A 27,069-nucleotide genomic window follows, 5' to 3' on the forward strand; every position below is an offset into this window, starting at 1 on the left:
GGTTTCCTCTGTGTAGTCCTGGCTCTCCTGGAACTCACTCTGTAGACCAGCTTGGCCTTGAACTCAGTGATTCCCTGCCACCACTGCCTGGCCTAATGTTCCTCAAGCCCAGTCCCCTTCTCAGTTTCCACTGGCCTAGATATATCTCATATAATCTTTGGAATGAATGACCCACTTCCTCTACATGCACAACTTATTTCCTTGAATTCATTTGTCTTGTACAACTAATCTTTCTGAAAAAAAGAAAAGTACATATGACTTAAAATCACTAACAGCTCCCTGTCATCACATCTGCCTGTAACTCAAGCTCTAGGGAATCCAATGCCCTCTTCGGGCCTCCAAGAACACCTAGACAGAACGTGGTATGCAGACATACATACACTCAGACGAGCACACCTGAACACAAACACAAAACATTTTTTTTAAAAGAAAAACCTTTAACAAGAAAAACATGGCAATACCAACAGAAAAAAATAGGCAACAGATGAATAAGCTATGACTAAAACATGAATAATTTATGAATTAGTTTAAAAGAGGAAGTCCATGAGGTCATCAAGAAATGTTTAAGGTTGGGGGTTAGCAAGAAGATTCAGCAAGAAGGTGAATCTTCTTGCTGCCAAGGCTGATGACCTGAGTTAGATTCACCCAGACCCATATGGGAAAAGGAAAGAACCAGTTCCCACAAGTTGTCCTCTGACCTCCACACACATGCCATGACACATATGCACACACACATATGTATATATATATATATATGCATCCATCCCCAATAAATGTAATTTTAGAACATTTTTATAAAGGAAGTGTTCCAATTCAACCTAGATGTGGTATTGTGCACCAATATTCACAGCAGTAGAGAGACTCACACTAGAAAGACCATGAGATTGAAGGCCTAACTTGACTTTATAATGATATCAGTTTTTTAAAATCTTTAAGCTCAATAGTTTAGAGAAAACCAAAATAAGATGATAAACCTACTGGGCACAGTGGCACACACCTTTAATCCCAGCACCTAGTGGGTAGAGACAGATCTGTGAATTTAAGACCAGTCTGGTCTACATAGAAAGTTCCAGGATGGATCTACTTCGTGTTCCTGGAGAAGCCTGAATTATTTAACAAATGCAGATTCTTCATTTATCACATATAGTAAGCAGTGTTGTCGTATAGTTCAGAGAAAACTGGGTTCTACAAAATTGGATTTTTACCTTGTATTTGCTTTCCAAACTGCCTTATCTCTGAAAGTGATCTGTTCTTCAAAAATTGTGTATGTTAGGCCGGGCGGTGGTGGCGCATGCCTTTAATCCCAGCACTCGGGAGGCAGAGGCAGGCGGATCTCTGTGAGTTCGAGGCCAGCCTGGTCTACAAGAGCTAGTTCCGGGATGGGCATCAAAGCTACAGAGATGTCTCGAAAAACCAAAAAAAAAAAAAAAAATTGTGTATGTTGAGCCTTGAGCATTTTCTCCAAGATTAGAATACTGAATGACAGAAAAGGGCATACACAGCCTGGGCTGTGATTTTCCACCTATGGAGACTATCAAAGAACTGGACAGATATTGATGCAGTACTTCCTGAACTAATTTTGATGCATCACTCTTGTTAATACCCTGCCGATTACTGATTCTTTTTTTAAAGCTATCAGGTCTATATTGTGGATGGAGGTGAATGCTCCCCTGTCAGTCATTTCAGGAAAGCCTTGGATGAATAGGGAAAGAGGAAAGAATTTCTTCTAGTCTGTAGTCTGTTGAATCAAAACACAACTCTTGCTTATATGTATAAATGATATTCTTTAAGATTTATTTATTTATCTGCCTGCATGCATGTCTGTAGGCCAGAAAAGGGTACCAGATCTCATTACAGATGGTCGTGAGCCACAATGTGGTTGCTGGGAGTTGAATTCAAGACCTTTGGAAGAGCAGGCAGTGTTCTTAATCGCTGAGCCATCTCTCCAGCCCGGTGTAAATGATATTCTATATTCAGGACCAATTATGAGTGACCATGAGTGAGAACAATGATTAGGGTTGTCCTGACATTCTACTGTAGAAGAAAGAGGTTATCGGAACTTTTATAGTTACAGAATGGAAGAGGTCATAAGTCAATGCTTTGGTCAAGTACAATGGTGGGGATATCAGGTAGGTGGGTAGTCATCACAGAATCAGGGTGACCCATCGTCTTCCTTTTGGACATCAGGGCCACCTACTCAATCTTGACAGAGTTTTAGGGACCCACCTCTCCTTGTTCCTCTGTTGTTGGGATGGGGGACAGCCTTGACAACCTCACCAAACCCCATCACTTAGTTACATCTTTAAGGATATCCACCTTGGCCACTCCTTTCTGTGGTACCAATCCATCCCATCCCCTTGCTGAGAAGGGACCTCTTAGCCAAACTGGGAGCCTCTATTTCTGTCTCTCCCCCAATCTCACTTGACCAGGCTTTCACCTCTTCCCCTCCTTCTCCTCCTCCTCCAAATCACACAGTCGGAAATCCCTTTTCCCTTGCCAGCCTCCCAGTGCATCCCTGATTATGGGACACCCAAAATCCTTCTATAGCCAAATCCAATCCTCTCATCAGGCAACTACAAAATCCTTTTGCTCCCATCCAGGGCAAAAGCAGATGTCACCAGCCTATCTGGTCCTTTGGAAAGTTTTGCTGTCTGTCTTTATGCAGAGATGAGTGTGTGTTTTCTGTTGTGTCCATAAGTCTTGTGGCAAACATGGGAGCCGGGATGGAAATGAGTCAGGCTCAGCTGAATGTATGAATACTGGTGACATCTTTTGTTTCTGACTGGTCTTCGGGTGTGTAAGCTTTCTGTATTCTGTGTTTATTGGTTTTGTTTTTGCTTTCTCTGCCTCTGCCAGCTGCCAGCCACCACTGCTAGTCCTGCTTGCGTGGCTGTTTTGATGGCCAGGGCTCAGGATTTATCTCTGAGCTTTCTAGTCACTGAATTCAGTTTAACGGGGACGCGAATGTCTTATAAGTGTGGATAATATTAAAGTCGTTGCACTTTATGGGAAAGCTGGCTCTGGAGTTTGGTGATGGCTCCTCCTCCTCTAGACCCAAACACGTTTGTTTAAGGTGGACCACCTGACTGTGACAGAGGAAGAAGAGCGAAACAAAGGATCTAAAGGAAGTTGCTTTGCAATGACTGCGCTCAGTGGCAACCATGTGTGCCTCTAGTAAACGGTTAGATGGAGGGTGCGAAAGCTAAAGTTCTGAGGGTCCCAGAAAGTATTTTAAGGCACGTAAATGACAGTTCTGAAGGAATGAGAAAGTGACGTAAGAGAATAAAAAATGTTTCAGACTCCCCCACCTCATCCCACCCCCGTGCTATTGTTATATTAAGATGTCAAAGGTTCAGGAAAACTATTCTCAGTGGTTCAACCAGACCACTCCAGTGGTGGGGGCTGGAGCCTGCTCACCAGCAGTTTGCCAAAAGGAGACACTTGTCCCTATGGCACCTAAACAGACTTCTAAAACACCTGTCTCCTATGCTTGCTTTCTCTATGCTCAAACAAGAAATTACTGTTGATGTTGGCCAGAGGTTAATGGAGGCTACCCTTAGTGGTCCTGTAGGAGTCATGATGTATATTCAGGGAAGCATGTTTGTGCAGAATGGGGCATCTTTTATATCCTAATCAAGGACCTGTGGCACCCCAGATGGGAGATGTGGATCCCTGGTAAACTTCAACATTTATCACAGCTGCCCATGAGGCACGATCACAATACAGAGGGTACACACCCTGCTCTCTCAACCCCTAAGTACAGGCGCTGTTAAAGAAGTGGTCCAAAGCTTCCCAAAGGTCCTGCATCCCTAGTATCACCCCTCTTAGACAATATTGACCCCACCTCCCCATTACACCGTCTTGTTTCAGACCGTAACCTCCACATATCAGCCTGACTAACCACCATCTGTGGCCTGTTAGACTCTCTCACCTCACCACTCTAGGTCTAACAGCTCTGAGGGGAAAGGTATCCTGGCAGTCAGGAGCCAAGGGCTATCACAAAGTCATGCTGAACAATAAACCTCACAAGAGAAATTTATTGGGAAAGACACGGGAGGAAGGGTGACTGCTTCTGCTCGGGTGAGAAGCAGCAAAGAACTAAGAGGCAAGCTTTATATAGTTTCTTGGTGGGTGGAGCTGTCCAGGGTGACCTGATCTTGGGGCAAGCTCAAGGATTGGTGGGATTTTGTGGCCAGATTTTGAGCTCCCCCCCCCCCCCCGTAGGGTAGGATCTGGAAAGGGCCATTAGAGAAGTCTAGACTCAAGGAGCTAGGATTGGCTATTTTGACTGTTAGAGAAGTTTGGGATACTGCCCAGCCATTAGCACCTCAAGGAGCTCACAGCCTCTCCTTAATTGCTATAAGCTAAATAACACTACCACCCCTTATCTCTCTTCAGTATCTCAGGCTGCTTTAACTCCCAGGGACACATTTTGTGGGTACCCTGGATTCTGCAGATTGTGATAGTACCTTGATCCTTAGTACTACCACCCAGTCCAGTCCCCTATGCCCAAACATTCACAATGCTTCAATTCTCTTCAGCACTCAAGTTTACCACTGCCTGCCTGCTTGGTGGTCCAGGAGTTGTGCCCTGGTGTTCCTTTTTCCAAAACTAGGGGTGGTACCTGGTGAAGAACCCTTGCCAATTCCCATCACAAGGTTTACAGTGGCACGCTATGACAAAGGGGCAGTTCAGGTCATAGCCTCTAGCAGTCCTGGGTGCGACCACTAGTGTTGCTACTGGAGTGGCAGGACTGTTTCCCTAGCTATGTACCATTGATTTTCCTATCGGTTCACCCAGCATCTCCAATGGGTGGCTCAGACCATCCTCACCTTCCAGGGCCTCATAGACTCGCTGGCCCCATAGTGCTACAAAATCGGTGAGGATTAGAGTTACTAACAAAATCCCTCCAATCCCAGGTCATCCTGGAACCCTGCCCAAGAAACCCTATATAAAGCCTGCTTCTCACTGGAGCAGAGGCAGCCACTTTTCCTCCTTTATCTTTCCCAATAAATCTCTATTGTGAGGTTTGTTGTGCGGTTGACTTTATGGTATTCCTTGGTTCCCCACTATCAGGATAGCTACCTTTCCACTCAGAGCTGCAACATCTTAACCTTTCTGAGTCATTTTTTTTCCCTCAAATATATTTCCTAAAGGATTCCCAGATTTGCTGGGCTAAGTTAATCAGGGAAGGCTAAATTAACCCAGTAGAAAGGGCTTCTTAATCTATGGGCGTTAGAAGGAAGTACAAAGCCCTGAGACCAAAGTGGTCACAGACATCGTGGAGAATGAGACAGGGTCTTACTCCGCCACTCTGGCTAGCCTGGAACTCACTTTGTAGATCAAGATGGACTCAAACTCAGAGAACCGCTGCCTGTGCCCCCCAGAGTGCTGGGATTAAAGGCTTGGGTCACCGCAACTCGCCTTGACAAATAAAACCCAAAGTAGAACTAAAACATTTGTATTTGCTGATGCACGCCTATAAAGGAGGCTGAGACATGAAAGATCCACCCCGCCCCTATCACACCCCCTTTTGATTACTATAGTAGCCCCCCACCCCCCACCCCCGCCTCCTCGCCGCCTGCGTGAGCCAGGCAGATTGTATCTGAAGGCCATTTAAAGCTGGGCGCACGGCAAGACACGACAAAAAGGCACTGTAGCCGGAGAACACAGCACCTCTCAAAACGAAAATCAACACAAGTGCAGCCCAGCTCCAGAGATTCGGGCCCCCTTCAGCCACCCGTGCCCCCCGCCCCCCCCCGTTCCCGCCAGGCCGGTTACATTTGTCCGAAGTCCCAAAGGCGCCATTCCACGGTAAACTCGAGCGGCACCACCCCCTCGTGGCCATCTACGCGCGCGCAGGCGCGACTTTTCGGCGCCGGAAATCCGGGACACGTGACCAGGTGACAGCCTTCGCTCGGTGGCGGGGCTCGCTCGTGGTGCTGCGGCACAGGACGGGATGGCGGAGGCACCTCCGGTCTCAGGTACTGTCCGTGTCCCGACGCGGGACCTCTAGGGTGCGGCGATGTATTCAAGCTAGGAGATCGGAAAGATTCGGGCCCTTAGGTGGCGAGAGGGGCGCGTGCTGCGCGTGGACAGTGGCTCGCAAGGGCCAAGCCACGCGCGCCGCGCGGACGGACCTCTCCACCATCTTCCATAGGGTGGTGAAGCTCGGCCCCTGGGTTTCCAAGAAGAACGGATGGGTCCCGGGGCCAGCGAGGGGACATGGGGGACGTGGGCATCCCACGCCTCCGCGGGGCTCCTTCCGGCCTTGCCGAGGCAGCGCGACCTGAGTCCGGCTGGCGGGCGGGCGGGCGGGCGGGCGGGCGGAGGAGGCGGCGGCGGCGAGTCCCCGTAGCGGGCCCTGGAGTCCAGCGAGTTTGCGCGCAGCGCTCGGGGAGTGTTCTCAACCTCCCGGAGCCGCGGCGTTCCGCGTGCACGCCAGCGGCTCCAGCCTCGAGGGCTTTGAAATCCCACTTTGCCCCGACGTGCGTGATCCAGCCTCAGTTTCCTCGTCTGTCAGTTTGGACTCAGTAAGCTAATTTCCGGACCCTACACGTTCCGTCCCTAATGGTTGCCTCCCTTGCCTTCCCGGAGCAACTCTATGGTTGGGACAGCCTCATTTGACTGTTAATAGAAGGTCTTTCCATTTTCTTCACGGTGCATTGTAGATCCGGGGTTTCAGATTTTGTCGACAGCGATCAAAAAGAAACCTTTTGCACTGGGATATTAGTGCACACTACTTAAAACGTAAAAATGAACCAGGAAACTGGAGAGTTGGTGCTGTGTTTGAAAACACTACAAGCTCTTCCCGAAGAACCGCGTTCGGTTTGCATAACCACCTGTAACCCCAGCTCTAGAAGAGCTGACTCCCTCTTCTGACCACCGAGGTTATCAGCACACACACGTGGCATATACCCTGTCTCCCTCTCTGTACACACACACACACACACACACACAGTACAAAAAAAAGTTTAAGTGAACCAAATGTTTCAGTGGTGTAGGGCATGGTGGTACATGCCTTTAATCCCAGCACTTGAGAGGCTGAAGCAGGAGGATCTTTGAGTTCAATCCATCCACGTGTTCAGTTCCAGGCCAGCCAGGGTTACATAGTGAGCCCCCATCTTGGAAGGGCGGGATGAGGGTTGAGGGGGAGAAGCAGTAGTTTCTTTTACTATAAACAACATATTGTAACGTTACGATAAAACAACACCCAAACAAAACCTGCTTGTCACAACCCGCTCCATAGAAAAGCAGCCCAGCAGTGTCCCGCTTTGGCTTGAATTATAGTTGTGCTTTCTGACAGATTGATAGGACGCTAGTCACAGCTAGTCAGACTGTACCCGAGCGACAGGGGAGATGTACATTCCTGTCTCAGTTGAAAGAGTGTAAGAACACCGCACTGGCGCACCCTAGATTTGGCTAACCCTTCTTGGGAATGGGAACTTTAGGCAGATACATTGCTCTCCTCCCTCTCTAGGCCGTCACTAACCCTCTACCCTGAATCCCTTGGGCTTCTTCTCTGTCTCGTCACCTCTGACTTCCTTCCAGGCCGGTAGGTGTCCGAAGCAGAGGTGGGTGAAGTCATTGTGACTCACAGCTTTAACCTTTGGGACTGTGCTTCCGCTCCAGGGAGCTTTTGCTGAGTCCCCTTGTCCAAGGAATCCCTACTTCCTTGTTTCTTTTTTCTTTATTTTATTTTTTCGAGACAGAGTTTCTCTGTGTATCTTTTTTTTTTAAATATTTATTATGTGTACAATATTCTGTCTGTGTGTATGTCTGCAGGCCAGAAGAGGGCACCAGACCTCATTACAGATGGTTGTGAGCCACCATGTGGTTGGTTGCTGGAAACTGAGCTCAGGACCTTTGGAAGAGCAGGCAATGCTCTTAACTGCTGAGCCATCTCTCCAGCCCCCTTCTCTGTGTATCTTTGTGCTGTAATCCAGGCTGGCCTCGAACTCACAGAGATCCACTTGCTTCTGCCTCCCAGGTGCTGGGCTTAAGGCATCCCCACCACACCCAGCTATACTTGTTTTATAGCCTTTGTCCATCATCACTAGCTCACACACACTCTCTAAGGCAGTGCTTCTCAACCTTCCTGATGCTTCAGCCCTTAAATGCAGTTCCTCACGTTGTGACCCCAACTATAAAATTGTTTTCTTAATTATTTATTTTGTGTACATTGGTGTTTTGGCTGCAGATCTGTCTGTATGAGGGCATCGGATCCCCTGGAACAGTTGTGAGCGAGCTGCCATGTGGGTGCTGGGAATTGAATCTGGATCCTCTAGAGGAGCGTCCAGCACTCTTAGCCACTGAGCCATCTCTCTTGCCCCTGCTCCCAATAAATTATTTTTGCTGCTACTTCATAACTGTAATTTTGCTACTGTTATAAATCATAATGTAAATATCTGTGTTTTAGGTAGTCTTAGGTGACCCTTCTGAAAGAGTTGTTCGACCTTCCAACGGATCGAGATCCACAGTTGAGAGCTGGTGCACTAAGGTCTTTAAATGTCAGACTAATCTAGAACAGGGGAATCTTTTTTTCCTGTGTGATCAGATTTTCTTCTTCCCCACCCACCTCCGAAACAGAGGTTTTCTGTGTAACCGCCCTGCTGTCCTGGGACTCTGTAGACCAGAACGGCCTTGAATTCACAGTGATCCCACCAGGTTCTGCTTCCCAAGTGCTGCCCAGCCTGTGAACAGGCTTTCTAATGCCAACTTTGTGCACAGCACTGCATGTTGCTATGCTTTGTTGGGTCGCCAATGCCTCTTGTAATAAATATAGTGATGCTTTGGTGAGAAAACAGCTCACTACAGAAAAACTTCTACTTAAATAGTGGAACAAGTGTCTGGCCTGTGCCATAGTACAGTTTCCTGATTCATGTGCCCCTTTTTCCTTCCTTGTGTCTTTTTAAGGGTCGTTCTGAGGTTTTTCTTAGGTCTAATGAAAACATGATCTGTATGGCTAGACAGCATGTCTGGATCTGCTTACTACTACTCAATGTGAAACATCCTTTACCAGGCTATTGGGCAGCTTTACTGACCTTTTTTTCCGAGCCCCTCCCCCCCATCCTTGCTTCTTCAAAGCAGGAGAGAAATGTATAGCACTTCTTGGTACAGTTTACCCATTCCCACTTGTAAGTTTATCTCATGTTTTCAAGAATACCTCTTCTGCTCTGGGAGTCTGTCTAATCTTCTTGCCATTTTGTGAGCCCTTCCACTCCACCCTCAACACTACCTATGTGGAAGTGTTTAGGACAGATCCTGGATTGAATGAGAGGTTTCTCTGTGGCCAGTATGATCTCACCAGTTGTTCACTGTGTTTCTGTGCTATCTGCTACCTTGCCCTGTCAGTGTGCAATGTACGAATGAGGACAAGTCCTGAGTGCTACGTGTCCTAAGTCAGAGTTCTGAGCTTGCCTTGGAGTGTCTGGCCTCAGGCAAGTTACTGTGCTTTCTCATCCGGAATGTGACCATTAAATGAGTTAATGGGGCTAGAGAGATGGCTCAGCTGGTGATCCTCCAGAGGACCAAATTTGGTTCTTAGCACCTACGCACCTGGTCGCTCAGGTCACACAGAACTTGCTGTAACTCCAGCTCCAGGGGATCTGTTATCTTCTGCCTCAGGACACCCACACACTCATGGTTGAGACTCACAGAGATCCCTACACGTACACATTTAAAACAGAATAAAGAAGTTAACACTTGAAAAGTGCTTAGGTGAGTGTGTGGCACATACTAAGTCTACAATGTTTGCAGTTTACCCATTGGAGTCTGTGTCAGATAGTCGTAGCTCTAAAAGCAATAATAAGGTATCATTTTAACTGCTGTAGGCATGCTATTGCTTTACTTTACCAACTTAGTTTCCCTAGCAGCTCTGATGAGGGATTATGTTCTCAATTACATATAAGAAATCTGGGGCTAAGTAACATTAAAAACATGATAAAGCAGGGATATGATAGTGCTTCCCTGTAATCATATCACTTAGAATATTGAGGCAGGAGGATTTTAAGTTTGAAGCCAGCCTGGGCTACATATTGAAGCCTTTTCTCATATGCCAGAAGATAGATAATTTAAAACAAACAATAAATGGTAGGCAGGGACTTAAATTTATGCCTTACAGACTGTTGATTGCTACTGTGACTTTGTTACTGACTAGTTTTGTGTCATTGAGTAGATAGTTTCTCTTTTTTTATTTTTTTGAGACAGGGTCTTACTATGTAGCTGTGGCTGACCTGAAACTCATTTATGTAGACTAGGCTAGCCTCAAGCTTACAAACATCTGCCTACCTCCGCCTCCTGAGTGCCGGAACTAACAGTGTGTACCACCGTGCCCCTGACCTGGCAGATGGTTCTCCTGAGTGATGGGACTAACAGTGTGCACCACTGTGCCCCTGCTCTGGCAGATGATTTCTTTAGGCTTCAGGAACTGAGCTGACTGTATTTGGAATCACCTTGTGGGGTGAGTGAGTAGGCTGAAGTTAAAGTAAGGTTAGATTTTAAGGCTTGGAAATTTTAGAACATATTGTAGGAGTTACATGTAAAATCCCAAACTGTATTCCAAGGGGGAAGAGATGGAGACTAGCACACTCCCTATGCTAATATTATCTTTATGGGATCTTTTAGGTGCCATAATAGCCTTTGAAATAAACATTGTTATCCTTCATTATAGATGTAGAAACTGAGGCTAAGGTGGTCAGGTGATAACCCTAAGCTCATTCAGATTTTAATCCCATTTTAGGCTGATTTCAAAGCCTATTTGCTTGCTATGATGCAATGCTGCTTTAGTGTTTTGAAAGACCACATGGGACTTCCTGACCAATATCTCATCCCTAAACCCGACCTTCATTTCTTATTGAGACAAAGTCTCACTGTGGAACCTGGGCTGGTCTCAAACTTTTGATCCTATTGCCTAGGCCTTTTCAGTTCTGGGATTAGAGGCATGTACCCACATGTTCTGCCCTCTTCCAAGGTTTTAGTTTTGGTTGTAGGGGCTCACGTAGCTAGCTCAGGCCCTTCTTGAAAGGAGATTACCAGTGTATACTACCATGCCTGGCTTTGGCTTTTCTAAGATTTTTAGATAAAAGTGTATTCGTGGTGCAAGATGGCCTAGGCCATCAGTGGACATCAGTGCCCACTAGACATGGGATACTAATTGTCATCTTTAAGGACTGAGAGCCTGACACTTTCACAAGACACTGATCTCATTAAGCCTGTTTTATACAACATCCTTAAGAAAATATTTTTTAGATGTGCCTTTTTGAGGCATGGGATTCCTAAGTGGCATTAATTTCTTACTGGATATCTATTTCTTGTTCCCTAGGCACTTTTAAATTCAGTACAGATGCTGCTGAGTTCATTCCTCAGGAGAGAAGAAATTCTGGTCTGAATTGTGGGACCCAAAGAAGACTAGACTCTAGGATTGGGAGAAGAAATTACAGTTTCTCACCTCCCTGTCACCTTCCCAGGCAGAATCCCTACGATGACGTCTCTGCTATTCATCAGCACAGTTATGCCTCTGGAAGCAAACCCAAGAGTCACCAGGTGTTTTTCCAGTCTAATAAATCACTCAAGAACCATGGCCTTCACAATCAGCCATGGCAGAAGTTGAGGAATGAAAAACACCAAAGCAGAGTCAAGAAATCACAAGGGCTCACTGACCAGACGTCAGATGCGTCCAGTTTAGAAAGTGTGACCAGGTCAGAGAGTGGAGTAGACCTAAGGGAGCATAGCCCTTCTGAAAGTGAGAAAGACGTGGTTATTGCAGATCCTAGGGGAGCAAAGCCCAAAAAGGCAGCACAGCTTACATACAACTACGGCAGAGGGCCAAAGGCCAAAGGGAAGCCCAAATGCGAGCTGGGTAGTAGAATGAGCCCGAAGTCTGAGGATGAAAACACCAGACCTGTGGGGGCTTCCCAGACTGACTTTTCAGATGCGGCCTGTAGAAAGGCTGTAGTGGATAGCTGCGTGTCGAGACGGAACGAGCAGAGAAGATACCCACAGAAAAGGCCTCCGTGGGAGGTGGAGGGTGCCAGACCACGACCAGGCAGGAACCCACCCAAACAGGAAAGTCAGCGACATTTAAATTCAGGGCCTAAAAACAACATGCCCCCCATTCCAAAGGATAATCTCAGAGAAAGACCAACAAAGTCAGCCTGTGACACTGGGAATTTGGCCGTTGTCAACAAGTCTTCCAGAAGGGTTGACCAAGAGAAGAATGCAGGAAGGAGACAGGACCCTCAAGTGCTCTCTCCTTTCCCCAGAGGCAAACAGAGCCATGTGCTGAAGAATGTGGAAACACATACAGGTCAGTGTGCCTGGAGGGGAGGGAAGACTGCTTGAGGGTAATTTTCAAGCACTACACTCATAATTTAGAAACCATAAAATAAAAAAACTGTAGTTGTGAAGCCTACCTTAATTCAGCACCTGCTTGGATCCTGCCACTACCCATTGCTGCCCTCGCTGGTAACCTCTTTTTTTTGTTTGTCTTTGAGACAGGGTCGTAAGATCTCTACCACTGAGTTATAACCCCAAATCTTTATTACTTGAGACAGTCTTAAATTACCCTGGGTGTCCTTAAATTTACTCTATAATCCAGGCAGGGCTTGAACTAATGCTCTTCCTGCCTCAGCTTCCTGGATAGCTGGTATTACAAACCTGGACCACCAGGCCCAGCACTCTTTCGGTTTACTGATTTTCCTCCAATAAATTATTATGTAAGGACTTTAAATGTAGCTAACGATGCTAAAGCTCTCTGAGTTTCAGATTTCGTTGCCCCTGTTGATTACAGCTGATGCAGCTCTCCTCATCTTGTTGGTTCCACTGCCGTGGTTATGTCTCCTGTCTAACTCTTTTTTTCAGCTCATCTTTGCTCCTTCAGCAGTGAACAGTTTTTCCAAAACACATCCTGAACTCATCACTCGTCTGTCTTGGGTTCCATCACTGTAGGTTCTGACTTCTGTCTTCTGTGCCGTACCCTGTCATTGTCCTCCAGATTCCTTCCTGCTCTGTCTGTCCAAGCTGTTGGATGCAGTTCCGTCTGTCTAGAGTCACTACCCCCTTAGCTCACTGCTATACTTTTTTGTTGTTCATTTGATTTTCTTTTTGTTCATTTTTTTCACTTTTCATTTTTTTATGTGTATGGATGTTTCACCTGTATGTATATCTGTGTACTGTGTGTGTGCCTGGTGCCCATGAAGGCCAGAAGAGGTTGTCAGACCCCCTAGAACTGAAGTTACAGCTGATTGTAAGCCACCAATTCTGGGAATCAAACCCAAGACCTCTGGAAGAATCAGCCTGTGGGCTGGAGAGATGGCTCAGTGGTTAAGAGCATTGCCTGTTCTTCCAAAGGTCCTGAGTTCAATTCCCGGCAACCACATGGTGGCTCACAACCATCTGTAAAGAGGTCTGGTGCCCTCTTCCGGCCTGCAGGCATACACACAGACAGAATATTGTATACATAATAAATAAATAAAATAAATATTTAAAAAAAAAAAAAAAAAGAATCAGCCTGTGCTCTTAAGCACTGAGCTAGCCCTCCAGCCCCTAACCCTGGCTAGCCTGGAACTTGTTTTGTAAACTAGGCTGGCCTTGAACTCACAGAAATCTGCCTGCCTGCTGAGTGCTGGGATTAAAGATTTATTTTGTGTACGCACCTGAGTGTATTTATATGCATCACTGTGTGTACCAAGAAGCCCTCCGAGGCCAGAAGAAGGGCATTAGATCCCCTGAAACTTCAGTTACAGGTGGTCATGAGCTACCACAGGGGTGCTGGGAACTGAACTCAGGTCCTCAGCAAGATTGGCATACCACTGAGCCATCTTTTCAACAGTAAAGTCCTTTAGACAGGAGCTCACTGCTTCCCTGGCTGGCTTGGACATCCCTATGTAAACTCCCAGAGTCCCTCTGCCCTTCCAAGCACTAGGATTGAAGGTTTGTGCTGCAGTTCCACTTGTGAATGTAGATGTTTCGAAAGCTAGTTTAGTTACATATCCAGGGAGCCTTTTCTTATCCCTATAGTATTGTCTCTTCCAGTCTTTTACAAGCTTGTCTTTTTTATCACTATACATACTTCTGTTTCCAACTTTATTACTCGAAACCATAATTTGAGCCCTTAATCTCAGCACTTGGGAGGCAGAGGCAGACAGATCTCTTAGTTTGAAGCTAGCCTGGCCTACAGTGAGTTTCAGAACAGCTAGGACTACACAAGAGAAATCCTGTCTCAACCCACCCCCACCCCCCAAGAATGAAAGAAACCATAATTTATCTCCATGACAGTGTTTGGAGTCACTATTTATAAAAAAGTCTTTCCTTTTTTTTTTTTTTTTTTTCATTTGGTTTTTCAAGACAGAAATAGAATATAATTAGATATACTCTCCTGTTGAAGGAACACAAGAGTCTGGTTTCTGTGGGTGATTTTTTTTTTTTTTTTTTTTTGAGTCTCCCTATGTAGTAGCCCTGGCCTCTGGATGCTGGATGCTGGAATTAAAGGAATGCACCATCACCACCTCACAGATATATGTTGGTTTCTTTGTTTTTAGATATAGGTGTCCCCTGTGTAGCCCTAGCCTGGAACTTGTTGTAGATAGGCTGACCTTAAACTAACAAAAATCTTTCTCAGCCTTCTAGTGCTGGGATTCCAGGCATGGGCCACTGTCCTTGGCCTACATACCGTATCTTTCTTTTTCCTTGTGGTGTTCTTGCCTCACACAGCTCTTAGAACATAGTTGAGAGTCGGTTCTGACTGCTCCACAGAACTTGTGTTGACCTAAATACTCTCCTGTAAGGATGTTCTGAAGCATGTGTTCTCTCTCTTCACAATTACCGTCCTGCCCCCTTCTTTACAAACAAACCTTTTACACTATTTGAAGACATTCCTCATTTTGCACTGAGTGTGTTATTGCATCAAGGCAAAGAGCTAGGTATGGCAGCGAGCATGCCTTTAATACTAGCACTGGAGAAGACTGAGTTTGAGAACAGACTGCTACTTAGCAAGACTCTCTGTGTATTGGGGGTGGGGATAACTTCAGTGTGTAAGCTCTTCCTCATGAACTTTTACCTTTATTGATCTCCTTTTGGTTTATTGTGAGCCTTTAACCTAATCAATGATGCTACCACCTGCCCAGGGCCTGTTTTTTCACTGAGCTCCCCGCACCTCACTCCCACAGTGTTTCTCTGTGTAGCCCAAGCTGTCCTTGAACTCAGATCCACCTGTCTTGCCAGGTGGTGATGGACAGTGGCCACACACCTTTAATCCCAGCACTCGGGAGGAAGAACCAGGCCAGCCAGAGCTGTTATATAGAAAAACCCTGTCTCAAAACAAACAACAAAAAAAGAGCTGGGGGTGGAGGTGTACACCTTTAATCTCAGCACTGGAGGCCGAAGCTCCCAAGTGTTGGGATTAAAGGCATGCATCATCACTTGGCTAGTTTTCTGTTTTTTAAAACACAGGTATTTTATGTTACTTGGGTTGTCTTTAAACTTTCTGTGTAACCTAGCCTGGCCTTGAACTCCTGCTTCAGTCTTAGTGCTAGATTACAGGTATGTGCCACCAGGCCAAGTGTTAGCCTTGTGTCTTTGTTGTTTGTGTGCTGGTTGGTTTTTGGTGTTTTTTTTTTTTATTTGTTTGTTTTTTGTCAGCTTGAAGCAAACTAGCATTATCTGGAAGTGGAAATTTCAATTGAGAAAATGCCTCCATCAGATTGAACTGTAGGCAAGTCCATAGAGGCATTTTCTTGATTAATAATTGATGTGGGAGGCCCACCCCATTGTGGACAATGCCACCCCTGGGCAGGTAGTCCAGGGAGATATAAGAAAGATAGCTGAGGTCTAGAGAGATGGCTCAGCAGTTAGGAGCACTGGTTACTCTTCCAGTGGGTCCAGGTTCAATTCCCAGCAACCATATGACAACTCACAACTGTCTGTAATTCCAGTTCCAAGGGATCCAACACCCCTATATCCCTATACAGATGTACATGAAGGCAAAAAATGCCAATGCACATGAAATAAAAATAAATTTAAAAAGAGAGCTAACTAAAGGTGAGTGTGAAGACAAGCTAGTGAGCAGTGGTACTCCATGGCTTCATTCCTACCGAGTGTGCCTGCCCTAGCTTCCTCCACAGTAGACTAAGCTTCAGCTAAAATAAATCCTTTCCTCCCCAAGTTGCTTATGATAATGGTGTTTTATCACAGCAGTAAAAAGCAAGCTAGGATAATTTGTTTCTGATTTTGTTTTTTAAACTCAAAGACAATTTTTATTGAAGTTTAAAACAAAAACTCCCAGGAAAGCAAGCTATAAATTTTAACAGCTGCCTATAGAGAAGAATGGAGAAAAGAATGGGTGGGGGAGGGTGCCCCTGAGTCAATCTGTGTGGAGGTCAGCCCTGTGCCAGCAGCAGAGCAGAGCTGAGCCACAGAGCAAGCAAAGCCCGAAGTGCGAGGGAAAGCTTAGAACAGGGACTTGTTTTTTGAATTAGTTATTTGGTGAGTGGACCTTAGTGTAAGGGTCTGAGACTTGGTGGGGAGTTGGGGGTTTGTTGGTGTACCTGAAAAGTTTGCAGTCAGTTAGCACCCAGTCAGGTAGGTCTGTGTTCTCCAGGTTATTCCAGTGCGCTGTGTCCTTTCACTGAACTGTTCAACTAGAATCACAGCAGACACAGTCACGGCTCAGAAATGATGCGAGGCCCTGGTGCAAAAGGGCTTCTGGGAAATGAAAAAGAGCCGTGGTCAGACAGGACTTGCAGCTAACACGGACAGGTCTTGGCACTGAGACCTGATAGTTCACTAGCACAGAGCAGCTCTAGAATTCCACTACTACCATATTTTACACATTAGACATGCTTTGATAAAACCTAAGAGGAAGGTATTGTTGCCAACTAGAGATTTATATTTCTCTCTCTAAGATCTCTTTGGAGCCACTCATTGTTTTTGTTTTTGTTTTGTTTTTTTTGTGGGCACCCAGTATTTCCAAGGTACCACTCTAATAAAAATCTTGGTTCCCAAGGAGAGTATATTCTGTGTGTATAGTTAGATAATAAGCAATATGTATAATACGTGGTTTATCATGAGACAGGTGGCCTAGGTGAGCCTCTGAGTCTTTATCCTCCTATCTCAGCCTGGAGTGCTGATATTACAGGACTGTACCATGATGCCTGACATTGTCAGGTAGCTGTAAATACTGAGGGAAAATTCAGTGTGCAAGAAGAATAGATTGTGTTCAGGGGGTGAATTGTAACTTTTCTAAGTGTGCTGAGGACTGTGAATGAGTAGTCACATTTTGAGTAAATACCGGAGTGGATGAGGAGCTGAGCCACACAGCTATCTAGGGCAAGTCTTCTGGGCACAGGATGGAGCATAAAGCCCCCAGGCAGGAGTCTACCTGGCAGTGAGGAAAGAAGATGAGCAGTGGGACTGGAGGAGGAGGTGAGGCCACTGTGAGGATCTGGTCTTTTACAGTCTCCAAATAAGAACTATTGAAAAGGGCTAGGGAGATGGTTAGCATTTAAAAAGAGCACTAGCTGCTTTTGTAGGGGACTCAGATTCAGTTCTAACACACATAACACACACATGTCAACTCACAACAGTCTGTAACTCCGGTTCCAGAGGATCTGACACTTCTGGCGTCTGAGGGCACCAGGCACCCACACATACATATAAAATTTTTGTTTTGTCTTAACTGGTAAGCTCTGACCAGAAGAGTACACCTAAGAGCACCCACCTCTGTACCAAAACTGGAGGTTGAACCCAGGGCCTCTTGGTGCCAAGCAAGCACTCTTATTACTGAGTTGTATGCCTACCTTCTTTTCCTTTTTATTTTGAGACAGTGTCTCACTAAGTTGCCTAGTCTAGTTTGCCATTATTCTGTGTCAGAAAGGTCATAAACTTGTGATCCTCTTGCTGGGATTGCTGGCTTACAGCCTCTGGGCCAAATTTAATTTACAGTTTGCTGTTCTTATTGCTGGGGTCTAAAGGAAACAGAAAGCAGCTTAGACCAGAGTGGGAGAAACAGATATTAGATTCTAGACATAGTCTGCAAATTGCTGACATAAGACCCTTTCTCAAACTCTAAATAAATAAGCAAATAAAATGACAACTGCAAGGTAAACCGATGATTACTCTTAGGTTTATTCAGTGCTTACTATTCTTTATTATTTGTGGGGTTTTGAAACAAGTTTTTTTTTTTAATTTTATTGATTTTTTTGTTTTGTTTTGTTTTGTTTCCGGACAGGGTTTCTCTGTGGCTTTGGAGCCTGTCCTGGAACTAGCTCTGTAGACCAGGCTGGTCTCGAACTCACAGAGATCCACCTGCCTCTGCCTCCCAAGTGCTGGGATTAAAGGCGTGCGCCACCACCGCCCGGCGATTTTTTTTTTTTTTTTTTTGAGCTCTATGTTTTCCTCTCCCCTCCCCTTCAACCCTCTTCCCAAGGTCCCCATGCTCTCAATTTACTCTGTCTCAGGGTCTTCATTGTTGTCTAAGTTCTCTGGGATTGTGATTTGTAGGCTGGCTTTCTTTGCTTTATGTTTAAAAACCACTTATGAGTGAGTACATGCAATAATTGTCTTTCTGGGTCTGGGTTACCTCACTCAAAATGATTAAAACAAGGTTTTATTATATAGCCCAGGCTGATCTTGAAATCTCGTGCTCCAGTGAGACTCTTGAACCCTAGGACCACAGGCCTGAGCTATAGCACTGAATAATCTGGGTGGATTTGGGAGAATGTTTACTCCATTATAGGAACCCCTACCTAAATGTCTGCTTTCTCAGTCCTGTGTCAGCAACTTCTGCCCATTCTCAGCCTCTAAGTCTGAATAACCATTTATTCAGAATCAGGTATCCCTTTAAGTCTTTTAGAATATATTGTCAAATGGCTTATTTCTCTGTTGACTAAAATAAGGAATGGTTTTCTATGTTTCAGTTTGTTTATTTGTTTTTTTAAACAGGTTCCCTAATTGAGCAGCTAACTACAGAAAAATACGAATGTATGGTGTGCTGTGAATTGGTTCAAGTTACAGCCCCAGTGTGGAGCTGTCAGAGCTGTTTTCACGTCTTTCATTTAAACTGCATTAAGAAGTGGGCCCGGTCTCCAGCATCTCATGCAGGTCAGTCATTTGTGTTTCCCGAGTTGTTTCTGCGCACTGCTTTAATACATTTGGGTTATAAACCTGGCTTTAAAAATGCTAGCCAGGAGGTGGTGGCGCACTCCTTTAATCCCAGCACTCGGGAGACAGAGGCAGATGGGTCTTTGTGAGTTCAAGGCCAGCCTGGTCTACAAAGCAGGTTTCAGGACAGCCAGAGCTACATGAGACCCTATCTCGAAGAAAAAAAAATTCTTCTTAAGCATTTATCTATAGGTAGAATGTTACTTTATTCTCTTGTTTTATGATGGGACTTAAGTTGTAGATCTTAAATAAACCAGCTAAACATAACTACGAAAATATTTAGCCATGAAATCAATAATTTTTTAATTGGAAATGGTAGGTTTCATTGGAATGCAACTATAAAAAGTGTTTTTTGGACTAATGAAATGGCATAAAGTGGAAGGGTACTTTGTATCAAATATATATTTCATAGGAGAGAGCCAACTCCTGAAAGTTGTCCTCTGATACCCAACGTGTGTCATGGCTCTCTAGAGCACACACACAAAAGAAAATGTAATACCAAAATGATTTGAGAAAGCATTCATTACCAGGTGTAGTGGCTCACACTTTAATCCCAGAAGAAGTTGGAAGGCAAAGGTGGAAGTATTTCTGTGAGTTTGAAGCCAGCCTGCTCCACATAGCATGTTTCAGGCTAGCCAGAGCTACACAGTAAGACCCTGCTCCCCAAAAAAACCCGTGTGTGTGTGTGTGTGTGTGTGTGTGTGTGTAGTTTGCTTAGACATTTATATAAATTGTTTAATTTATCCTTCAGATATTAGGTTATTTCTGCATATCACAAATTTCTGTAATATTATAGGTAATGCAGATCTTGCTGATAATATGCTCCCTGTGTTGTGGCTTTTTAATTCAGGACATAAGGATTTTCCTGTATACCCAATAATTTTTCTCTTCAAGTTAATATTGAAATTAGAGATGATGAGCAACATGGATACCTACTTGATTCACTGTGTTAGTAGGTCTTTGTAGCCTGAATACAGTATTTAATGAAGCATTCAGCAATGTGATTTATTTGCCTTTTTTTTTTTGAGAACTTTATTTAGGAGTAAAGCAATAGGATGAAATTAATAAATTAAAAGTTGGAGCACCTCAGGGTGAGAGTTACTTAAGAGCCTAGATCTGTTTCTTAAATGTCTGATAATATTCAGCATTTTAATTCTAACTGCTTTAATGATGTGAATTCCTATAGATTTACTTTTTTCTTTGTGAAACAGGGTCTCCCTAGACCTTGAACTCAGAGAGATCCTGCCTCTTGCCTTCCAAGTGCTGGGATTAAGAGGATATGTCACTATGCTTGGCCAGAAGTTTAAAATTACAGTACTGCTTTTTCAGGAGGGTGCAGAGGGGCAAGCCCTAGATACCTGGATAGACCAAGCACACTCCCTACTGCTGAGCTATATCCCTAACTCAGCGTGTGCTGTGGAAAGACATTGTATTGATAGATTCTTTTCTTTCTTTCTTTTTAAACAGATGGCCAGAGTGGTTGGAGGTGCCCTGCTTGTCAGAATGTTTCTGCACATGTTCCTAATACTTATACTTGTTTCTGTGGTAAGTTTATTTACATACACTGGAGTACTTTTTATTCCTACATTGTACCTCAGTGATCTGCAGGGCTCGCTTCAAAAGTGCCTGATAGACCTCAAAGTAAGAAGTCTGCTTTGTACTCATGCTTCCATCACCAGGGGGAGCCCGGGCCGTGGTGCTCCTGGCAGGCTCTTCCGGAGGCGGGTCTTCTGATTATGCCTGGTTCTAGGCGATCAGTTGAGGCAGATATTGATGTGTGTTCCCCCTCAGTGCTAGCTGTAATACCTTTTATTACCTTTATTAATTTTAGATTTAAGCCATGTACAAAAGATAGTGTTTAATTTAAAACATCAATCATTTGTCTGTATAGTGGAGAGATTTTTCTATAAATTGGCAGTACAAATTAACCTTGAATCTTCTCTCTATAGAATAGTTTTTTCCTTGTTTTGCCTGCTTGTTTTTTTTTTTAATTTAGTTTTTTTAATTGATTCTTTGGGAATTTTACATCATGTACCCTAATTCCACTCACCTCCTGGTCTCCTCATCTTCCCCTCACCCCTACAGCACTCCCCCAAAAAGAAAATAAAAAAACAAAGCAAGCAAACAAACAAGAACAAACCAAACCAAAAAGAACCTCTTCATTTCTCCATCTTTCCCGCCTCTGCAACACCTCTCCATTTGTCCTGCACTGGGAGTGATGTGTCACACGGTACACACTTTGTCCCATCAGCTTTACTAGTAGATGTTCTTTTTTGGTTTTTTGAGACAGGGTTTCTCTGTGGCTTTGGAACCTGTCCTGGAACTAGCTCTTGTAGCCCAGGCTGGTCTCGAACTCACAGAGATCCGCCTGTCTCTGCCCCCCGAGTGCTGGGATTAAAGGCGTGCGCCACCATCGCCCGGCCCAGATGTTCTTTGTAATGAGTCCCTGCTCTGGTTTCTGGTACACCATCATCATTAGAGCCTCACCTAAACTCTCCTAAGGTAGTCCACGGGCTCCCTAAGTCATGAAAATCCTGCTGATACTGTTCCACAGGACCGCCTCTTACGAGTTCCAGCAGGTCCTAGATGGGTTAGACGTTAGAGTAGGCCAACCCAAGACCCAGGTATGGGCCTAGGGGTAACTGAGCTGGTCATTCCAGGCCACTGGAGCCACTAGCCTCTGGTGAGAGGATGGAGCCATCTCCCCTCTGCCCATGCCATCAGGGTCACGGTTCTCCCTCACCTGTGGTGAAGGGTGGGGACCATCTCTCCCAATGCAGGGGTCAACTCTCTTGCTGCAATGTCCTGCAAGAGGCAAGGCTAGCTTTTCCAGAGGTAGTGAAGGGTTCCTATGGCCCCTGAGGTGGCACAGGCCACAGACATCTACACAACCCAGCTGCAACTGGACCATGAACCCAGATGTGGCCCTCAGCAGCAGCTTGGCTCCTGACAAAGTGACATTTTGGCTCCAGGTAGAAGCACTGGGCACTCAGATTGGGATGGCTCTGGTGGCAGCATGGTCCCCAGAGATCACCAAGGCCTCAGGTTGCCTCCCCAACCTGGGCTTTAGTATGACCTTTGGTGGCAATACAGATCTCAGTCTCAGTAGGACCATGGACTCAGAAAGGGTCCTCAGCAACATCTGGGTCTGGATGTCACCATTGCCTCAGGTGGCACAGTACATGCCATTCAGATCAGCACAGCCCAGAGGTAGTGTGACCCGTGGACACCAACATGGCCTCAGACCTTGGGTGTCCACATTGTGTTTGATGGTAACAGGAGCCTCAGACAACACAGACCCTGGCTGCAGTAGGGCCACAGACCCAGACATGGACCTCAACTGCAGCTCAGGCCCCAATGTCACAATGGCATCAGGTAGCAGCACAGGCAGGCCACTCAGATCTGCATGGCCCTGGCTGCAGCATGACCCTTGGACACCATCATGGAGTCAGGTGGCTGACCCAACCCTGGGCGTCCACCGACCCTTGGTGGCAACAAGAACCACATATGTCCACCCAGATCCTGACCACTATGGGGCCACAGACCCTGACATGGCCCTCAAAATAGCAACCTGGACTGAGGTGACACCAAGTTTTTCCTGTTTTTTTTTTGTTGTTGTTGTTTTGAGATGATCTGTGTAGCCCTAGCTGTCCTGGAACATACTATGTAGACCAGGCCAGACTTGAACTCACAAAGGTCCACCTGCCTTTGTCTTCCTGGTGCTGAGATTAAAGACATGTGCCACACTCTCCAGCTCCCTTTTCCTGTTTTTTAATAGCTACACCTTTTTGGTTTTTGTTTTGATCCAGATGCTAATTTCTACTGTTAGCTGTATGTCTTGTTTTGTATTTCTCCTTCATTTTAGTAACTAATCTGCTAGTTGATTTTCTTTCTTGACAGTTTGTTTCTCCCTTTGAACCGTTAGGCTTTGCATCTGCCTTTGTTGTCTCCCTGAAACTGTCTTCAGAAGTCAACAGTGACCCTGGCCATATGGGCTGATGTATTGGGCAACGTGACTCCCTTGACACTTTTGACCATTCCCTTTGTAATCCTTGTTCTATTTCTTTTTGTATACTATCTTTATGGTCATATTCCTCCTTTTTTCATGACAACTAAGTGACATCAATCCCTTGATTCCTTCACTAGCAAACATTCTCTCCCCCTCTGTGGGTCTTGGTTCAAACCCAGAGCCTCACACCGACTGGGCAAGCACTCTGCACTGAGCTCCCCTTTTATTACCTCTCTCTCCACTCTCACCCGGGTGCCTTTCCCAAAGAACCTCCATTTGTCAGCCTCTTCTCGCTCTGGCTTCTCTTTATGTGGAAACTGCTGGTTGTGTAGGTTTTATTTCCAGAACCCAAGTTTAGTGTCCTACTGGAAAGGGAATGTGAATTAGACATATATAAGAGGTCACTGGGAAATCAACGAAACAGACAGAATAATAGTAAGACTTAACGGGTATGCATTTATTGTGACTTTTGCGATAGCATTTCACTCTAGCCCAAGCTACAGGAAGATCTCTGAAGATTTGTATGGTGACATTGGCTATGAGATTGTGGTCCTTTTATGCCTACTGTGAAGCTTTAGAGCCAGGCTCCTCCACAGGGGTTTATGTCTTCATCCACAGCCTCTTCCAGTTTTTTAATAGCTGCACCTTTTTGTTTTTTGTTTTGATCCAGATGCTAATTTCTACTGCTAGCTGTATGTCTTTTCTGTCCTTTTCTGTCTCCGCACCCCCTCAGCCTCGCCCACAGTGCCAGAGCATGTTAAAGAAGTGTCCTACCACTAAGCTGTACTCCAGTTCTCTTCCTTTATTTCCTTCTGATCATTACCGCAGATTATTCTTTGTTCATTTATTTAAGATTTCTTAGTTAATAGATTTTTTTTCAGTAGTCAAAATGGTATTTTCATAGGTAAAAATAACTATCTTTTTCAGGTAATCTTGATGTTAAGATTTATCATGCTAAGTAGAGTGTTTAATAAGTAGCATCGCAGTCAGCTTTTTGTTTTAGCATGTGAGATAACAGTTGTACTGCTGAAAACCATGCTTAAGTTTCACACTGTCTCTGTTTGACGCTGTACTCTGTTTCGAAAAGTTGAGAATATGGTTGAAATTTATAGCATTGACTTTCTCATCTGATGTGTTGTAGGTAAAGTAAAGAATCCTGAATGGAGCAGAAATGAAATTCCACATAGTTGTGGTGAGGTTTGTAGGAAGAAACAGCCTGGCCAGGACTGTCCACATTCCTGTAACCTGTAAGTTGGAGTGATGGATTTCTGGGGACTCAGTGAGTGTGATTTGCTAGTGCCTTTAAGTACACATACCATTACAAGAGGGGTAAAGAGTGCCTTTGTAGTGAGCACTCTGCACAAGTTATTAATCCTTTCCACGGCCATGTGTAGGTATGATCATTTCTACTTTATAGATGAAACTCAGGAAGGGTAAGCCTCGTGCCCAGTGTTGCAGTGCTAAGAAGTGATAGGGCTGGGTATGAAAAGCCAGTGATCCTTTCACTTTTTTGTACTGCTAGCCCTAAAAACAAGAGAGCCTTGGATATCTATAGGGAAAGCACTTGTTTAACATCCTGTATGGTAGGACTTTGAGGTTGGGAGGGGTGCTTGTTTTTCTTTTTCACAAAATTGTGTTACCCACATGATTAATTAGACTTTCCTGTAATTGCTTTTAATTTCCGAAGGATTGCATTTGCCATCATTTAGAATGCCCCTCCCCAGAATGCAAAGTACAGACCCTTGTTATCACATGGTCCTCTGGAAGAGCAGCAAGCACTCTTAACTACCCCACCAACTCTTCAGACACCTATAGATTTTAGGATTTTGTTGTTCTTTAACAACCCTGGCTGTCCTGGAACTACCTTTGTAGACCAGGCTGGCCTCTGCCTCCTAAGTGCTGGGATTGAAGGCATGTTCCACCAAACCCAGCTTGTTTATTTAAAAAAAAAAGAAGAAAAAAAAAGACATGAAAGGAGAAGGGGACTGGCTGGAGTGGGAAGAAAGGACAAGAACAGACAATGGGGTGGAGGGTGAACATCATCAAAAATATATGATATACATGTATGGGCTTTATTATTTGTGTGTGTGCATGCATGTGTATGCAGGCCCCAGGACCCACGTGGAAGTGAGGGGAGCATTTTGTGCTGTTAGTGCTGTCGTTCCTCCTTTACGTGGCTTCTGGGGATGAAAGTCAGCAGGTCACAGGCTCAGAGAGCAAGCACCTTTACTTGCTGAGCACCTCCACTGCCCTGTTTTGTTACTTTGTTTTGTGTTTTGAGACAAGATCTGATGCGATAGCCCTAGCTGCCCTCATCCACTCTGTTATTCTCATGCCTCACCTTCCCGTGTGCTGGGGTTAAAGTGTGAGCCAGCACTGTGCCCAGGAGAGAAACCACTATTTTGAATGATATATATTCATTTTTTAAAAAGGCCTCTCCCCAATTTGTAGAAATTCCCAAAATAGGATTAAAGAGAGGTGACTTGGGTCAAGGTGCTTGCTGCAAAGACTGAGACCTGGGTTTGAGCTCAGGGGTCTACATGGTAAAGAAGAAGACTGACTCCAACAGCTTGTCTTCAGACCTGCACATGGCATGGTGGACCACGTACACACAAACACATACAAAATATAAGTGGAGTTTCTTACCCAATCTATGATTGACACTGGTTCTACACGAAGACAGTATTTATCAAAACATATTTAAATTCCTTTTTTTCTGACTTCCACAACATTTTGTTCAGATGTCTGATTCTAGCCTAGAGCACATCACTAAGCTCAGTTTCCCGTGCCCTCCAGCCCTGAGCTGGGATTCTGTTTCCTACCTGCATGCTGTGCTCGTGTCAGCCACCTTCGCACTGGTACTGCTGTCACCAGCTGATGGGACATGTCTGTTCTCCTCGTGGAATAAGCGCATTCCTTCTTTCCTTCCTTCTCCCAAGAATCCAATCCAGGGTCTCCAATACTAGGCAAGGGTAAAAAAAGGGGGGAGGGCTGGAGAGGTGGCTCAGAGGTTAAGAGCATTGGCTGCTCTTCCAGAGATCTTGAGTTCAATTCCCAGCAACCACATGGTGGTTTAAAACCATCTTAATGAGATCTGGTGCCCTCTTATAGCCTGCAGGCATACACGAAGAAGGAACAATGTGTACATAATAAATCAGCCAAAAAAATAAATGTGGCAAGGTTTGTGGGTTTTGTTTTGTTTTGGTTTTCCCAAGACAGGATTTCTCTGTTTAGCCCTTGCTGTCCTGGAACTCACTCTGTAGACCAGGCTGGCCTCAAACTCAGAGATGCACCTGCATCTGCCTCCTGAGTGCTGGAATTAAGGAAAAGGCATGCACCATCACTGCCTGTCCACACATTGAACCAAAGACCATATATTTTAAAGTGTCATCTTTGTCAAACCCAAACTAAAACAGGATTTTGAGTTGAGTCTGAGATTTATTTATTTATTATTGTCATGTGTAACAGCTCTAGCTGTCCCAGAACTCTAGACCAGGCTGGCCTTGAACTCACGAGACCTTCCCGCCCCTGCCTCCTAAGTGCTGGAATTAAAGGTGTGTGCCACCACTGCCCGGCTACTTGTTTTTCTAAAATGATTGTTATTCTGAAATGATAATGCTGTCAACTTTTTCTACATAAAAATATTTATTATTGTCTTTTTGAAGCAGTCTTACTTTGTAACCTTAGCTGGCTTAAAGTTCATTATGTAGATCAGGCTGGCCTCAAATTTGCAGTGCTCCTTCTGCCTGTGCTTCCTCAGTGCTGGAATTATGTGCTACCTCATCTGTTTTAAGAATATAATTTTTTGCCGGGCGATGGTGGCGCACGCCTTTAATCCCAGCACTCAGGAGGCAGAGACAGGCGGATCTCTGTGAGTTCGAGACCAGCCTGGTCTACAGAGC

At 45.0% G+C, this 27,069-nt stretch overlaps 1 protein-coding gene across 2 annotated transcripts in view; it reads left to right on the top strand.

Annotated features, from left to right (window-relative positions):
- The first annotated feature begins 5,892 nt into the window (after positions 1–5,892).
- Nfx1 (nuclear transcription factor, X-box binding 1) overlaps positions 5,893–27,069 on the top strand; it is a 56,634-nt gene continuing 35,457 nt past the window's right edge. For both annotated transcript variants that reach the window (XM_005361997.2, XM_005361998.3), the window contains exons 1-5: positions 5,893–5,984; positions 11,324–12,307; positions 18,940–19,098; positions 20,626–20,703; positions 24,309–24,414. In XM_005361997.2, coding sequence (XP_005362054.1) covers positions 5,960–5,984; positions 11,324–12,307; positions 18,940–19,098; positions 20,626–20,703; positions 24,309–24,414 — 1,352 coding nt within the window. In that variant the 5' untranslated portion in view covers positions 5,893–5,959. The remainder of the gene's footprint in view (positions 5,985–11,323; positions 12,308–18,939; positions 19,099–20,625; positions 20,704–24,308; positions 24,415–27,069) is intronic.

Source organism: Microtus ochrogaster, linkage group LG5 (assembly GCF_000317375.1).
Source record: "Microtus ochrogaster isolate Prairie Vole_2 linkage group LG5, MicOch1.0, whole genome shotgun sequence".
Lineage (NCBI taxonomy): Eukaryota > Metazoa > Chordata > Mammalia > Rodentia > Cricetidae > Microtus > Microtus ochrogaster.